General features: G+C 36.3%; 1 protein-coding gene across 5 annotated transcripts in view; it reads left to right on the plus strand.

Moving 5' to 3' along the window:
• Positions 1 to 17970, plus strand: part of GABPA (GA binding protein transcription factor subunit alpha) — a 34577-nt gene extending 16607 nt beyond the window's left edge. For all 5 annotated transcript variants that reach the window (XM_035017523.1, XM_035017520.1, XM_035017522.1 and 2 more), the window contains 5 exons: positions 5884 to 6078; positions 9240 to 9293; positions 10263 to 10403; positions 10654 to 10846; positions 16005 to 17970. In XM_035017523.1, the coding sequence (XP_034873414.1) occupies positions 5884 to 6078; positions 9240 to 9293; positions 10263 to 10403; positions 10654 to 10846; positions 16005 to 16233 (812 nt within the window). In that variant the 3' untranslated portion in view covers positions 16234 to 17970. The remainder of the gene's footprint in view (positions 1 to 5883; positions 6079 to 9239; positions 9294 to 10262; positions 10404 to 10653; positions 10847 to 16004) is intronic.
• The last annotated feature ends 408 nt before the right edge of the window (positions 17971 to 18378 follow it).

An 18378-nucleotide genomic window follows, 5' to 3' on the forward strand; every position in this document is an offset into this window, starting at 1 on the left:
AATGGAGACGTGGAATAGCTGAAGAGATAGAAGGAAAATAAGAAAAAAGAGTTTTAGATGGACAAGAGTGGCCACATCGCTGACAAAGTAAAAAAAAATGCCAACTGAGTAGTATCTATTAAATTTGGTGATCAGAGGCTCATTGGTAGATTTAGAAAAAAAGTAACTGTAAGACAAGGCCTAATTATAGGAAAAAATAGACATTATAGAAGTAGAGAAAACAATATTAACCTTTGGGGGGCAAATGGGAAGAGTGTTGGGGGATAAATATTATTGAAGCTTCATGAGTTGTTAGTAACCTGAGTATTTGTAGATAAAATGGTGTGGCACGAGCAGGAGAAGGATAGATGAAGGAAGCCAGGAGAGGGGCTTTTAATTGGAGCCTAAGAAGGTAAACCCAGTTCGAAGGATCAGATAGAGCCATTCCTCAGGTACGTGGTTGCCAATACTGTTACTTATTTTTGACTTGTAAAAGCTAGCATAGATGTCATGCTTGATCTTATTGTTAGTGAGTTTGAAGTCACCTTTGAGAGGGGAAATGCTGAGAAGGAAAGAAGAGAGCGTAAAAACATTTGAAATATTTTACGTAGTTTACTAGACTTTCAACAAGAACCCTTCAGTAATAGGGTATTTTATGGAGAGTAGTATATAATACTGAATTGTAGAGAGCAAGATTATAAACTCTGACTCAAGAGTAGCTACCAGGGGTATCATTTACTTAGAATAAAGCTCTTTTAAAACACTTGTGGTTTAGGGCGCCTGGGTGGCTCAGTCGGTTAAGCGACTGCCTTCGGCTCAGATCATGATCCTGGAGTCCCGGGATCGAGTCCCGCATCAGGCTCCCTGCTCGGCGGGGAGTCTGCTTCTCCCTCTGACCCTCCTCCCTCTCATGCTCTCTGTCTCTCACTCTCTCTCTCTCAAATAAATAAATAAAATCTTTAAAAAAAAAAAACAAAACACTTGTGGTTTATTTAGGTACAGGAAGACTTTTTAAGTCATTTTTTTCTGTCATGAAATTGTTAGCAACTGGGAAGTTTTAGAAATTTGATTACTGTTTTCTTAGGAAATTATCATTTCAGGTTTCTGTGTCTGTACCTAAGGGTAGTCATTTTGAAATTGCTTAATTCTCTGCAAAATTGAAATATGGTTAGCTGGTCATAGCTACTTTAAATCTCTTTGAAATATTGATTCACACTGGACAGTTCCCTAAAGTTCATTTTACGCATATCAACTTTGTATCTTGACAGGAGCTTAGAGCCACCTCTTCATATATATACAGTCCCTTCACTTTTATATTTTTCCAGGACCCTAATTCTTTTTCCTGCTGATTGATTGATTTTTTTTACTATTTCACATTTAAAAACTACAGAAGAAACTCAGTGAATTCAGAGTAGTTAGAAGTCTGGTCAAATGGGAATGTTAAAACTGACTAAAAGTAAAATTAAAGTCAATATTCATTCTTGTCCTTTATTAAACAATATTGAAAAGATGGCTCTGCTTTTTAATTTTTTTTTTAATTTTTTATTTTTTAGTCCAAAATTTCACAGATATTTTAAGAAAAAGGACAGAATTAATTTATTTCCAGTGTTGAAAAAAAAATCATAAATATACCCAAGTTCAATCACACTACTGACAGAATTGCTACTGAGTTTCAAAAGAGGGCAATGTGTTACCTGTAAAAAAGTTGCTCTTATTTATTTATTTTTTTTAAAGATTTTATTTATTTATTTGACAGAGAGAAACACAGCGAGAGAGGGAACACAAGCAGGGGGAGTGGGAGAGGGAGAAGCAGGCTTCCCGCGGAGCAGGGAGCCCGATGCGGGGCTCGATCCCAGGACCCTGTGAGCATGACCTGAGCCGAAGGCAGATGCTTAACGACTGAGCCACCCAGGCGCCCCAAAGTTGCTCTTATTTTAAGGTTGATTTTACTTTCCCCTCCCAGGATATCAGTTGTAATGCGAGTTGCATATTATAGCAGTTTAACGGTTTAGTGAACTACCTATGCCAGGCATCATGTTAAACGCTGGACTTTCAGTGGCACATTAGAAAGACAGGCCATGCCCTCTGGCGCTTAAGTGGGGGAGGTGGGGAAGTCTGCTTTTTTATTTTTATTTTTTCTTCCAGTTGTTTGAATAATAAAAAAGAAAGATAAATACTCATGTTTTTGGCTCCCAGAATAGTTAGATATTCACATTTTAAAATACTATATATTCACACAAAAATAAAGTATTACAGAGAGAGTTGATTTGTATGTAACTAGCTCTCCAGTTCCATAGCTGTCCCCCCGTCCCACAGGGAAGCTCTCAATTGTGTATCTGTCAAGTCTGGTTTAAAGAAAGTCAGTCTTAGAAAAACAGTTTTCCTTTCTTCAGTCCTACTCCACACTTGCAACCACTTTCCACTTTACTGCTTCTAATCATTATTAACTTCTTGTTACAGTAGATGAGGTTTAGTTCTCTTATATTGTTTTCCCTTGCAAAGCAAATAAAACCTTATCTTTCCCTATTTTGTGAATATTCTTACGTAACTTTTAAGTCATTAGTTAGTGTGTATTGTGAGAATTTTTCATATAACCGTGACTGCATTTTTACAGCTTCTGGTTTTCCTGAAGTTCCAAGTTGACTTAATTTTTAGTTTGTGGATTTCTGTATATACCAAGACTGACTTTCTCCCATTTCCATCACTCTGTAATTTTTCCCAAATTCTCAAGTATTTCTAGATTGGTTTACAATCTGCCACAGCGCTGTCTGTCATCCTCAGACATCCTTGACTTTCCTCCAGTGCTGGATCCATTTTCCAGGATCTTATATTTTCATTTTTCCTAGTTTTATTCTCACATTTACTCATTATTCTCTCATTTTTCCTTACAGGTTTCCTTAGAAAGGGCACCTAGGAAATAAAAGTTGTTTTTATTTTTGGTTTGGGGGGGTGTTTTTTGTTTTTTGGTTGTTTGTGGGTTTTTTGTTTTTTTTTTTTTGGTGGGGGACACTACAAATCTGGAGAATTGGCCAAACACCTGACAGGAGTAGAAGGTTGGTCTGAGGATTTAGGGTTGCCATGTATGTGAATGCTGCATTCTAGAAGTGGAAAGGGAAGTGCAAAGGGTCTCACTCTTCAGTTTGTAGACTTTTAGTCCTGGGATCGGTATCCATTTCATGTCTGTCCCAAAAGTTCCGGGATGTAGGGATGTGGAAGGGGGTGGGGGGATATGGGCATGTGTGTGGGGATGCTTCTGTTCAGTTGGCTCCTGAGAATGAAGGAGAGGCCCTGGAGGTTCTAACCACACCATACACTTTAAATTAGTCCCTCATTTTCCACTTACACCTCTCCTGCTACCTGGAACCAATATTGACGTGAGTCAATAAGGGGGTTCTGCAGTCAGGAAACGCTTACTTCTTACTGTATCCTCCTTGATAGATATTTTGGGTCATAGCTTCTACTTCACTTGATTTTCACTCTGCTGTCTTTAAAAATTAGTCGAAAATCTTCCGTCCGTTTATCATTTCACTCATGTTCCCATGAGTTTACTTCCTTTAAAAATTCCTTTAGTATCATTTTGCTAGGGTCTTAGAGAAATAAGCAGGGAGAATATGCACAGACAATTAGTTATGTTACCCCAGAAGTCCTGATACTATTTAAGAAAACAAATCAGACTGTTTGCATCTGCCCCAACTTTTTTGATCATGACACTTTTTTTTGGTTCATGTTTATGTAAAATGAGGTTACTTGATCTTTTAAAGGGAAGTGTGATTCAGGATAGCTTTTCTGACTTTCTGTAACTCTTTCCTCTGTTATTTTCAAATAGTATTAAAAACAGAGCCAGTAGAGGCACCTGCCTGGCTCAGTCAGAAGACCCTGTGACTCTTGATCTCGGGGTCGTGAGTTCAAGCCCCACGGTGGGTGTAGAGATTCTTAAATAAATAAAACTTAAAAAAAAGCATAGCCCCTGGCTTTCTCAGTTCCTGTCTGTTCCCTTACTCCACTTTCATCTGGACCTCCTCTTTTTCTTTGGTGTTCCTGTGCTACTCAATTTAGATCCCATTCCCTCCAGTTTCTCATTGTGTTCCACTCTCCTGGATGTGATCTGTGGCTCAGTTTGAAAAATCCAAAGGTGGTGCACTGCTCCAGCCCCTTAAACCTTACCATGGACCTTTGTACTCAGCTGCTGTTGGATTGGGCAAAGCTATTTGAGCTACTCCTTTGAGCTTGGCCTGTTGTGCTTTCAGTGAAAACTTCTTGGCTGTGTTCAGGTTCTCCTGTGCTCAGAATGAAGAATGGGTCAGATTTCCCTTTGCTTCCCCCTTTGCTTTCTTCTGAATAGATACTGATACCATGAAGGTCTCTGACTGTTCCTGCTTTGTCTTCACCTGTGTGTATTTGGCTTCCATGGGGATATATTGTCACCTGGTTTTATTGTAAATGTACATGGATTTTGGGTTTTGTTGTCTTTTGCTTTTAGTGGTTTTTTCTTTAATGTGTACATTCAGAGACATTAAAAAACTTCGCTGCCATCTTAGAATCCTTCTCCCTTCTCCTCTTTGTGAAAAGATCAGATAAAAAATCAGTTCTGTGCCTGTGAATCCTGTATTTGTTTGATTCATCTTTTATTATAAATTGGCTCTTAATAAGTACCTAAATGTCTTTTTCCCACTTATTCCAGTTGAATAGCATGCATCTTGGGGAGCATGTAACCAGTACTATTTAGATAGATCATCTTCTCCATGCAGAAACACCTATACCAAAATTAATTCAGCCAGTTTTTACTAAATTTATATGGGTAGAATACTCCATTAGGTGCCCGGGATACAACAATGAAATATTTATACATGTTGGTCATCTTTTTCATTTGTGAACTCAATTAGATAGTAAAAAAATGATGAGGAAAATGACTATTTGGATTTACTTATCATAGATTTAACAGATTATGCTATGCATAAGGCATTGTGGTAAACTCCAAAGATACACTGGTTTATAAGACACAGTCCTTATATTTAAGACCTTAATGTATTACAGGGAAAGACAGATGAGTAAACATGCAATTTGCATGTTGTATTATAAGTGCCACTAAAGGGTATATATAAGAGCACCAGGTTTTTATAAGAAGCAGAAGGGAGAAAAGATTATGCTGTGCACATTTTGGAGAATAAGTCTAGCTCCTCAGAACCCCCTTACAGTTTTCTTTCTTTCTTTTTTTTTTTTTTTCCAGTGTACCAAATTATACACTGCTACAAAGTAATGTTTAAAACTTGGAGAACGGGGCGCCTGGGTGGCTCAGTTGGTTAAGCGACTGCCTTCGGCTCAGGTCATGATCCTGGAGTCCCGGGATCGAGTCCCGCATCAGGCTCCCTGCTCAGCGGGGAGTCTGCTTCTGCCTCTGACCCTCCTCCCTCTCATGCTCTTTGTATCTCATTCTCTCTGTCTCAAATAAATAAATAAAATCTTTAAAAAAATAAAAATAAAAAAAAAATAAAACTTGGAGAACGTAATCCATTCTCTCCAGAGTAATCCCATATTTTATTCTTTCAGTTGACCCATTGAAGAGTAATTTTACATTGTTTTTCTTGATAAAATTCTAGACTAACTGATGTAAAACCAGGTGAATTCATTAAAAATTTAGATTGAGAACTTGAAAAGGATATGAGGAGAAAATATAGTATTAAAAACCTTTTTGAGTTTGTGAACTCAATTAGATAGTAAAAAAATGATGAGGAAAATGACTATTTGGATTTACTTATCATAGATTAAGTAAATACTTGGGAAGAAAAACCTGTCTGGATTTTTCTCCATATGTATGTGTGTATGTATATGTGTATTGACAAATTAACCGTGAATTTATACATATCTGAGATAGAACTAGGCTAATGGTAATATTTTTCTCTTTAGATCCTATACAGTGGTCCACAGACCAAGTCCTGCATTGGGTGGTTTGGGTAATGAAGGAATTCAGCATGACTGATATAGACCTGACCACACTCAACATTTCCGGAAGAGAATTATGCAGTCTCAACCAAGAAGATTTTTTTCAGCGAGTGCCTCGGGGAGAAATTCTATGGAGTCATCTGGAACTTCTTCGAAAATGTATAAAATTTGAATTGTTATCTATTTGTACTGTAACTTGAATTTAACTTTATTTCTTTATAACTTTGTCTTCATTGTTCATTGTGATCATTGATAATAGCAATAATAATTAACACCTATTAATTGTATAAGGCTGTGCTGGGAGCTTTATAGATATTATCTCATTTAATCCCTCTGCTAATGCCACAAATCATTACTTTTCTTATTTTTTAGATAGGATACCATGGCTTAGAGAGCCAGCCCCACAAGGGTACAGGGCTAGGGAACGGCAGAGCCAAGATCCAAAACCAGACTGAAGAACATCAGAATCCAGGCTTTTAAGATGATGTGACCTACACTTAGCTCTCTCCATAAATTCCAGTCTCGTTGACTTCTGTTTCATCAGTCAGTTCTTTCATTTACGTCTTCATCTTCTGGAAATTTAAGATTGTCCGCAGATTTCTTCCCTCTTGTTCTTTTCATCATTAATGGAATTAAACCTAAAATTTCTTTTAATTGAATGGGATCTTAAGAGAAAAAGGAGAAGTGTAAGTGTGCAGTCCTCTGTTTTGAAGTCTGCTGGTTATAAGTGTTTCCATGTTGGTTCCACAAACATTATTATTATGATTAAGTGACTATATACAGAAAATAGAAATTACTTGGCTGACCAACAAAAAGCTCAAATAAATTTAAATTATTTTGTTTGAATTTTAATCCATCTTACATATATATTTTTTTTAAGATTTTATTTATTTGAGAGAGAGAGAATGAGAGAGAGCGAGTACATGAGAGGGGGGAGGGTCAGAGGGAGAAGCAGACTCCCTGCCGAGCAGGGAGCCAGATGCGGGACTCGATCCAGGGACTCCAGGATCATGACCTGAGCTGAAGGCAGTCACTTAACCAACTGAGCCACCCAGGCGCCTTCCATCTTATATTTCAGTGACTATCTGTTAAAGTATTGTAGCAGTAACCTGTTCCCTAACACCATTCTACAGGCTAGAAATGCTAGCCAGACCCACATACTTTGTGTGACTAAGACAAACTCTGACTTTGTTTTTGTAGTGGTTATGGATAAAAAGGTAACTGGTAGGGTTGGTTCTGTTATGTGCCCAGTAAAGGAACAGCTCTGGTTGGAGGGGTTTTCCGCAGGTATTTGAAGGCTTAGGGTTTTCATCTGGGGTGCATTCTCTGCTGCTGAATAAGAAATGAGCTCTGGAAAGAGGCTTTCCTTCATTGATTATAGTTTCTCTTTCATGGAATCTCTTAAATATTAGAGGGGAGAAGTGTATATTGACACTGAAAGTCTTACTGCATTCATTACATTTACAGAGTTTATTTCCAGTTTTTCTTATTAGATAAATAATTTAAATGTTCTGATTAAAGGTTTGTCCTTGGTTTCACAGGGTTTTTTTCTTTCTCTACACAGCTTTTCAGATAAAAAAGAAAACTCTTGAATTGTTTCAGGTTTTTAACATGTGAGTCATGTTTACTGAAATGTATCCTTGTAGGAACTGTCAAGATGAGGACAAAGACAGTGTTTAGACTACAGTTTAAAATTGGTGGGTTTTGCTGTCTCCCCCACAGCAGCACTTTGTTGTGGTTGTCTCTGGTTCTCCTAGCGCTTCTCAATCTTTCAAGCTTATTCAGAGACTTTTCCTAGTATGGGGAGCAGAGGAATCTTGTGTATCTATTCATTTCCTTGAAGTGGGGAGAATGCTCAGAACTAGGAATCTGGATGAAGCAGTAACATCTCCAGTTTACGGAAAAGTTAAGCTATGTTTCAAGCATTGTGCTTTTTGAAAACATCTTCCTTTATTCCTTATAGCAGCCTCATGAGGTGGTAGGTGGGGATATCTCATTTAAACATGAGGAAATTAATGCTTAAGTTGGTTGAATAATTTACCAAAGTCACAGAGCCAATAAGTGAGTGCTAAGATCAGAACCAAGATCTCAGGCTAGTCCCATATAATTGTATCCCCAAAGAAAGCCCCCATCTGACAGGTAGGGTTTAGTCCTCTTTTTAAAAGTTTCTCAGTCCTTTCCAGCTGTGTGTGTCTGGAACTGGATCCTGGCATGGCACCATAAGTCGAACTGTGCTCGGTGCCCAGGCTAGGACTCACTCAGTACACAGATGATTGCTGGTGGGTACAGCTTCAAGAGAAAAGCATCTAATCTATGATAGGCACTAAATAAATAGGCTGAAGTATTAGAGTATGGGAAATAGGAATTCTCATTTAAGAAATAAAGAATAGCATTTGAGTAGGGGATAGCAACAGATGAGTAAAGAATGGATCTCTAAGGATGTATATTAGGACCTTTTACAGTGTAACTCTCATGTTGAGAGCTATATTTGTAGCCATCGTTATATTATTTCATTCACTTGTGACTTTTAGGACGACTACAGTTTTATTGAAAATTTAGCTATCTTTAGGGAGCATTATAAAATTAAAGCAGTCTTGTGGTGCCTGGGTGGCTCAGTCAGTTAAGCATCCGGCTCTTGATTTCAGCTCAGGTCATGATTCAGAGTCATAAGATCGTGGGGTTCTCTGTTCAACAGAGTCTGCTTGAGATTCCCTCTCCCTCTGCCCCTCCCCTGGCTCACTTTCTCCGTCTCTCTCTCTCTCTCTCTCTCTCTCTCTCAAATAAATAAAATCTTAAAAAAAAAAAGTTAAAGCAGTTTTATTCAAATCTTTTATTCAATCTCTTAGAACAGATTAGTAAGTTATGACCATCTCTCCGTCATCTTGACTGCAAATGCATATCTAACAATTGTATAAGCAGTTTCAGTGTGGTATACATGCTCATCTTTGATTTGATCTTGAAGATTTCCATGTTTTAAATGGTTTTATACAGATAGATTTAGATATAGATATTTATGTTATGGTACTATCCAACTCGGAATCTGAACTGCTCTTTTATACTGTAAATTATAAAAAGTAATTCCATTTTCCTAACAGCTCTTAACATTAAAAGAATTAGAGCTCTCCATCTGTTATTTCTCTTAAAAATATCTTTTCTTTGCAAAGTGACTATCAGATATTTTTTAGGTTATTGTGCCAATAAGTTTTATTTAATGTTTTGCTTTTTAGTTTATTTGGTTGGTCAGTTGAATTGAGTTTTACTAACTTGAGTTTGCATTGCTGGGGTAAATGTAAACAAAAATTTTTATGTGTGTTCTTCAGATGTGTTGGCAAGCCAAGAACAACAGATGAATGAGATAGTTACAATTGATCAGCGTGAGTATTCATCCTGTAATATATGGCCCATTTGTCAATAAGAAATTTTCTTTTAAAATTCAGAACTGCAAGGTAATAAAATTAGTTTTTAAACTTTTTATGAAGTATTTTAGATATACCAAGAAATAAAGTATATATAGTAACTAACATCTGTGTACACTGTAAGAACTAAAACTTTATATATCAGTTTTACCATGTTGTAGATCTCATTTTAAATGACTATCCTGAATTTGATGTTTATTATTCTATACATATTTTATATTTTTACCAATGAGGCAACCACACTTTATAGCATTGTTTTACCAGTGTTTAAACTTTTTGGGTAAAATGATAATAAACTGTACATATCCACTTATAACTTGCTTTTTGTGTAACAGTTATGAGACTTGTGATGATACTTACAGTGTGATTTCATTTTCACTGCTGTCTGTTATTTTTAAAACTCTGAATATCATGGAATGAGTATTTGTAAGAATGTGTGTGAGATTCTCTGGTTTATCACAGGGGTTCCACCCTTCCAGCCTGACTAGGGATTACCACAGCTTTTCACCAAGTGGTGGTAGGTGTTGGTGTTCTCATCAGTAGTGCTAATGAGTTCTCATTTGACCATATTTTCTCCCAACATTTGATAAACTACTTTTAATGAAGAAATATTCTTAAAGCCAATGTTTTTATAATTCCTTGTGTAATGTGTATACACACTAAGTCAATTGAAAATAAGACCAACTCTTATTCCCCAAGTTAAGATTCACAACCCATAATGCAAACATCATACCTTATCCTTGGAACTTCTTTGGTAATTTTGTTCAAAACTGCTGTGGATTAAGGCTTTTTTTAAATGAGGCCCTTTTGTTGAGCTAATTAGAGGGGCAAGGGCATCAGTAAAACTAATAGCATTTTATGTCTTTCAGTAATTTTTTTCACTGCTTGTATTAGAAGGAAAAAAACTCCCTCCATTTTTCTTCGCAGCTGTGCAAATTATTCCAGCATCAGTGCAGTCTGCTACACCAACTACCATTAAAGTTATAAATAGTAGTGCAAAGGCAGCTAAAGTACAAAGAGCTCCAAGGATTTCAGGAGAAGATAGAAGTTCACCTGGGAACAGAACAGGTATTTTTGCATTATCTTACGGTATTTATAAAATTTGTCAAATCATGTGTATTTTGTTTCATTTCACTGTATGAAAATATGAACATAGATTATTTCTCTGGCAATATTTAAACAGCATTTGTAAAAAAAAAAAAAAAAAATTGTTTTTAGCAAGGTTGAGGGATGACCCAGAGAAGAACCTATTTATTGCCTTTTGCCTGCTATTAATCCATGGCACTGTGGTCAACGCTTGTCCTTCTTGTCAATTTAGGAAACAATGGTCAAATCCAACTGTGGCAGTTTTTGCTAGAACTTCTGACTGACAAGGATGCTCGAGACTGCATTTCTTGGGTCGGTGATGAAGGCGAGTTTAAGCTAAATCAGCCTGAACTAGTTGCACAAAAATGGGGACAACGTAAAAATAAGCCTACAATGAACTATGAGAAACTCAGTCGTGCATTAAGGTAACCATTTATCATTATTATTGTTTATTATTTTTTTTTATTATCAAGCATTTCTAAAAAATGACTTCTTATTCTAGGTTTAACATTGTTATAAAACATTAAAAGACTTGTTCATAAGATGTTTATTTCATTAAACAAAGAGCTGAAAGTTTCACACTTATGTTAAAAGTGACTTTTTTTTAAAGATTTATTTATTTTATTTTATTTTACTTATTTATTTATTTTTTAAAGATTTTATTTATTTATTTGAGAGAGAGAAAATGAGAGAGAGCACATGAGAGGGGGGAGGGTCAGAGGGAGAAGCAGACTCCCTGCCGAGCAGGGAGCCCGATGCGGGACTCGATCCCGGGACTCCAGGATCATGACCTGAGCCGAAGGCAGTCGCTTAACCAACTGAGCCACCCAGGCGCCCAAGATTTATTTATTTTAGAGCGAGTTTGTGCATGCTTGACCATGCTGGGGGGGGCGGGGCAGAGGGAAAGGGAGAGAGAAACTTTAGCAGACTCTGCGCTCAGTGTGGAGCCTGGGAGGCGGGGAGGGGGCTTGATCCCCTGATCCTGAGATCACGACCCAAGCTGAAACCAAGTCAGACACTTAACCGACTGTGCCACCCAGGCACCCCAAAAATGACTTTTTACAAGATCTTTAGTAATAATTTTGAGGCACATATTTTTTTTTTAAGATGATTCCAAGATTATTTGCTTTTATCTGGTTGAAAAGCATATATTACTCTGTTTAAAACTTACATGTTTAATCTCTGAGTTTTTTGTCATTTACATAACAGATAAAGATGCTGTCATATGCATAGGTGAATTGAGTGTAAATTTTAGCAAAGATGCAGATATTTTCTGTTTTTATAGCTAGGTGCAAAATGTCGCCCCATTTCTGTTATTTCTTTTCCTTCAGCCTGCCTGTATCTGAATATCCAACCTTTACACAGATTGAAATGAAATAGAATAAAATTATTTGTAACATAAGTAGTATGAATTTTTTGACATAATTACTCTCAGAAATTATGCTTACCCCAGTGATGGAAATTCAATATGTGCATTTAAGTAAAAAAGCAGGATATATGAATATATGGAACTAATGTCTTTTTGGAAGAGTGAACATAGTGTGAAATAGCTCTGTAATTTATCTCTATTTCTAAATAATATGCTTTTACTGCTACTTCATGTTTCATTTGGACATTGTGAATTTCACACTGAGAGATTATGATTCACCTCTCATCACTACACACACACACACTCTCCCTTCATCCTAATGTAATTACATAATTATATGGAAATGGTGGTTATATCAGTATTCATTGTTAGGATCATGATCATGTAAGTTCTGTTACATATTTTAGCATGATTATTTTTCTTTTCCAAAATAACTGTTTTCTTTAGCACTCATAAGTAACTAAAATGCTTTCTTTTTTTTTTAATTTTATTTATTTATTTGAGAGAGGGCAAATGAGAGAGAGAGTATGAGTGGGAGGTGGGGGTGGGGGCAAAGGGAGAGGGAGAAGCAGACTCCCTGCTGAGCAGGGGACACCCCCCACCCGCAGATGCGGGACTCGATCCCAGGAACCTGAGATCATGACCTGAGCTGAAGGCAGACACTTAAACTGACTGAGCCACCTAGGCGCCCCTAAAATGCTTTATTTTCAATGTGTTTATCACTTATTTAGTCTCACATACTTTGCCAACTATCTAAAAATCGTTTCCATATAATGAAAATTAAAGCTGTCATTTTTGGCAGTTGATATAATTGCATATATACAAGTCCCTTCAAAATTATAGATAAATTATTAGAATTAATCATTAAGATGCCAGTTCTCCTCAGATTGATACGTTTCAATGCAGAAAGTTTTTTTGTAGAACTTAACATGGTGATTGTAAAATTTATGTGGGAATATAAAGTGCCACAGTAGCTAGGATACCCAAAGATTAACAGAGTGGGAAGACTTGCTCGCCAAGAGCTTGAAACTTGCTGTAAAGCTACAACAATAAGACAGTGTGTTGTTTGCTTAGGAGAGACAAATAGACCACAGATTACAATAGAAAGCCCAAGTAGAACCGAGGATATAAGAGTATTTGACTTAAAAGATGGCGTGGGGAAAACACATGAGGAAAAGACCCACTTTCAATCGATGGACCTCGGACAGTTGACTGTCCATATGGAAAAAAGTGAAACTCGATCCCTTCCTCATACCATACTAGAAATCGGTCCCATGTAGCTTGTAGCTCTAAATATGGAAAGTAAAATAGGAAAGCATCTAGAAATACCTCCATGATGTCAGTAGGTGAGGAAAGGCATCAGACAAAATTGACAGCACTAAGCCTGGTGGAGAAAATTAAGAAATTCAATTAAGAACTTTTTTGGTCAACAAAAGCCATTGTCGGGAGAGTGAAAGGCAAGCCATAAACCTGACATAAAAGTCATGTCTGAAGTAACTTAAGAACTCTTACAAATCAATAGAAGAAATAGAAAAAATAGTCAAGAGACATGAATAGACACTATGGACTGGAGATTATCCTCATGGCCAGTGACTGTTCCCCGCAGCGCATAGCCTCTTTCGTAATCAGGGAAATTTGGTTGGAAACCACAATAAAATGGCACAATATATATCTCAGGATGAGTAAAATTTAGATGCTTGCCAATGTACCAGGTGATGAGGATATAGAGGACCAGGAATGCCTCTACACTTTTGGTAGGAATGTAACCTGTAACCCAGCAGTTTCTCTCAATATCTACCAAACAGAATTGCATGCATATGCCCGCACACATGCTTATAGCAGCATTATTTATAATATCCAAAAACTAGAAACCAAATACCTATCACTGTCCAACAGGACAGTGAATAAATGAATTGTGGTAAACAAGAGTGGACCGTGTGTCCATGGAAATGAACTGGGCTACAAGCACTGATATGGATGAACCTCACAAATGCAATGTTCAGCAAAGGAATCAGACCCAAGAGAGTATATATTGTATGAATGCATTTATAGTGTAAAGTTTAAGAAACAGGAAGAGTAAATTACAGCATTTAGGGATGCATGTTTGGGTGACAAGCAATGAATTACCATCATGGAACAGGATTGTTTTTGCCTTTTAGAGTGAAGCAGGGGTAGTGATTGGGAGGGACCTTGGAGGGATTCTAGGGAAATATATTTCACAATTTAAAAGGCTAAAAAAATACAAGTTTAAAAAGAAAAGGGCAAAATCATATCCATGAAAACACAGGTATCATGTACCTTTCTACTTTCTTCGTTTTAGAGAGGGTACAAATGTGATGAATGCTATTATATGTGGTTGTATGACAGCATCTAGTAGATTGAAGGACATACTAAGTAAAATTAAAACAGTGTTTGTATTCTTTATCACCTCGTACCAAGAGACATAAGATTATACCAATTCCATTTTTCTCCTTGAAATATAAAGCCACTTTCTTCCTTTTTTGGTATATTTGTTACAGCCTTATATATTATGTAGAAATTTTCGTAAGAAATTGAAATACCAATCTCATTTTATTTTATTTATTTATTTATTTATTATTTTTTTAAGATTTTATTTATTTATTTGAGAGAGAGCGAGCACATGAGATGGGGGAGGGTCAGAGGGAGAAGCAGACTCCCCGCTGAGCAGGGAGCCCGATGTGGGACTCAATCCAGGGACTCCAGGATCATGACCTGAGCCGAAGGCAGTCGCCCAACCAACTGAGCCACCCAGGCGCCCACCAATCTCATTTTAAACTGGATGACAGGCAATTGGTGATTTGTGGGCTAAGATCTAAATTATGTATAAACATAATTGGCACAAAAGGAAACACAAGAACTCTGTCCACTGTGTTGTATCTCTCACTGAGAAAGTGAACATAATTGACTGTTAGACTTTCACTGTTCAGAAATTAAGGAAAAGGGACTTAATTTCCTGCATGTAGATCCACCTTTTCATTAATGGACTTTTGATTAAGTTGAATGACTTAAATAATAAAATCCTGCCAAATGTGGTAGTTTACAGCATTTTGGTACTTTGGGAAATAGTTGTTCCTTTCATAACTGCTTATTGTCAAATTGGTACAAATGGGTAGTGCAGTTTTAAAATAAAGGCTTCAAGGAGGTGGGGAAAAATAATACAATAAAAAACAAAGCAAAATACAAGGCTTAACAGTCGTCCTGCCTATAAAAGTCTTGACTTGACTTTTTTCCTTTTATTGGAATTGGCAGCACGTAACAGTAAATAAACTGTTTTCCAAAGTAAATCTAAATCCAGCCCTGTTTCCATCTCCATACATAGCAGCAGTAAACCAGACTTCTAGAGGGACTTCTCCAGATTTGTCTATGTAGGTATAGAAACCTTGTTTCTTTATGACATCCTCTTCCTTGGTTTTCTGTATGCTGTCTTTCTTCTAGCTCTTTACTTATTCTTTTGAGGTTCCATATTAGATTTGGAGAATTTCACTGAAAGGAGAGCCTTTACATATTAAATGATGGCAAAGGCATGGCTACAACATAAGGGATTTTTGTACAATGCAGAAAAGAAGTGGACATTCCCACAGTCCATAGAATATGTGTATTACAAATTTCTCCTTTTATGTGGGTTCTTAATTATTAACATAGCTTATATTTTATAGACGGCTATGTGCCAGCATTGTGTGCTTAAGTGAGCACTTTGCAAAGATAATCCTTTTAATTCCCAGCAATTCTCTGAGGGTAAGTAATGTTTTTATCCTCACTGTATAGACGAGGAATAAAGACTCAGAGAAAATGTGACTTTCGTGTGGACAGAATCACAAAGTTGAGACACTGGATTTTGAATCTTGACATTCTGACTCCAAGCCCTTGTTCTTAGGTTCTGTTACTGCTCCCAAGGTTTTTTGTTTTGTTTTAATAATGTTCATTTTTAAATCAATATTTTATCATAATTGTTGAAATATGGTTTGAAAATTTAGTATATAGAGTTTTAGAATACTGAACATTGAAATTTTAGTAAACAATGCTTTGAAGTTTCCTTGGATAGTAACATTAAATATTTCTATATAACTTCAATGTTAATTGCTATCAGGGAAATACAGTACTAGGCTCCTGCTTATGGAAGGATTTGTGAACTATTGTAAGAAATCCAAATTCTGTATTTTTTGTATAGTCCTAACATGTTTTTCTTTTTAAAGGTATTATTATGATGGGGACATGATTTGTAAAGTTCAAGGCAAGAGATTTGTGTACAAGTTTGTCTGTGACTTGAAGACACTTATTGGATACAGTGCAGCAGAGTTGAACCGTTTGGTCACAGAATGTGAACAGAAGAAACTTGCAAAGATGCAGCTCCATGGGATTGCCCAGCCGGTCACAGCAGTAGCCCTGGCCACTGCTTCCCTGCAGACGGAAAAGGAGAATTGAGCCCAGGATCTTCTGGGAGCCTGAGGTCTTTCTTAAATATTAGAGCAAGTATTGCTCTTCCTTTATTACTGAATTTGAATCTTCTTTTATTTCTAGACTGTACAATCTGACGCATGATTTTTTTATAAATATTTCATACTCTTGTGAATTTGGATCTTTTTACTTTGAGCATATATTTTAGAATACGTGTATGTTAAGGATCACCACAATGTCTTCAGCACGAAGTCAGGTTCATTGTGGGATAGTTTGTTAACAGTCAGGAAAGCTAAACTGGTCAGTATTAATGTCTAGCCCTACCAAAAATAGCCAGTAGCATCTGAGGATGAAAAATAAATGAAGTATCTCCAGGAAACAGTCTGGCTTAACTATTTTTGAAAATATAACTGTTTCCCTTCTCTGCTGCTTTAGATGTTGCTTTACATAGAACCAGAAAATGGAATTTTTCATAGCTAAAGCATGTGTGCCTGTTTCATCTAATCAAGCAGAGCTAAAATATTCATATCGAATAAAATTATAATATTAATAAATTACTAAACTGAGAGTATCAAGTTATTAAAATAATTTATATATTTGCAAGCAAGGACAATAAGAAGTCGACTGGCAGAAGAGCATTGCTGCAGAAGGAGATCCAGGTTGAAATCTGGCTTAACTCAAGCTAATTTTAAGGATTTTCTGTATAGATTATTCATAATGTCAGGCCAAGAATTTAAATTATTTTAAGAGAGGCATTTAATTCTAATAAACCAACTATTACAAAAATTCTGAAATGATCTCTGTTTTTCCTGTCAGAGATTTAAAAAACTGAAAAAGTATATACCTCAGCCAGAAAATAAAAGTTTGGTTTAGTTTGGTTTGGTATGGCTTGCTTCCTTTCTTTTTTAAAATTGTCCTATATTGCCAGTGTATTGTGCAAAAGCATAATAGTCATTGTGTTTCTGATGAAATGAAGACTTTAAATCAGTAAGCAGTACTTTACCTTTCAAGACAAGAGCAAATTACTTGCCAGTAGTTTTAAAAAGAAATTCTCCAGTATAGGCAGTCTTCTCTCCAAACAAAATTTCCCATTTACTTAATTTCTTCCTTTTGAATATTATATATGTGTGAGTATAAATATCTTTGTACATGTCCAGTTGACCACTATACACATATATATGAAGATATAATGGTAGTCAAAAGGAAAGATGTATTAAAACATAATATAATAACTCATTTAAAAAATGTTTTAATTATATGATTCTCATATATGAAACTCTTATCACCAGCTAACACTAAACAGAAATGGCTAGAAATGTCTTTTTTTTTTTGCTTGCTTGCTTTTTTTCTTTTTTTGTTTTAAGGTATTATACACGAATCATGAGATACTGGCAAAGAGCTTTTAATCCTCTTACGGCAGAAGGTTGATTCTCACACATTACTTTATGCACCTTCTTCCTCATCATTTCCTTTAAATCCATCCCCCTGAACAGCTTTATAAGAGCTCAGTTGATGCTTCTGACTAACCAGAGGAGAGGGCCATGGTTATAAGTCAAGGAGGCATTGCTAGCGGTCTCTGTACTGGTCCCAGATAGTGGTCTGGAATGAACCATAAGGCAGGGATCCTAGGAAAAAGCAGGAGAGGAAGGATCTCTGGTTTTCTTCTCTGGTAACCTCAAATCGTAACTTGAAGTGCTGGGCTGTAGGACTGCAATGTGTAATATCAGTTCATTTATATGCTTAAGTCATTTAAGACCCTGCAGTGGATGCCTAAAAAGAGTAAAACTTGTAACTTGTATTTTTACCTTTCTATAAACACATATGGAATAGACTGACAAACTATTAGTTTAATTTGGGCACTGACTACAAGAATATCTGAGTAGAATAACCATATGAAATAATATATAGAAGCTCTACGTTCAGAACAAACAGATCACCAAAAAAAAGGTTTTGCTGCACCATCTTGCAGTCTGGGGAGTTGACAAGTCCTCATAGTTTTAAAAAATACAATAAAATAAACTCTCCTGGTATGTTAGCAAGAGCTTAAAATTTTTGACTTTAATATTTAAAATGCTTTTGGGAAGACATTATTTTAATGTTTTAGCAAAGGTGACAGACTTCATGTTGCAACTGTATGTATATGTATATATTTTAAGGCAAGGAACACCCACA

Source organism: Mirounga leonina, unplaced genomic scaffold (assembly GCF_011800145.1).
Source record: "Mirounga leonina isolate KUSES-001 unplaced genomic scaffold, KU_Mleo_1.0 Mir_172, whole genome shotgun sequence".
In the NCBI taxonomy this organism is placed as follows: Eukaryota; Metazoa; Chordata; class Mammalia; order Carnivora; family Phocidae; genus Mirounga; species Mirounga leonina.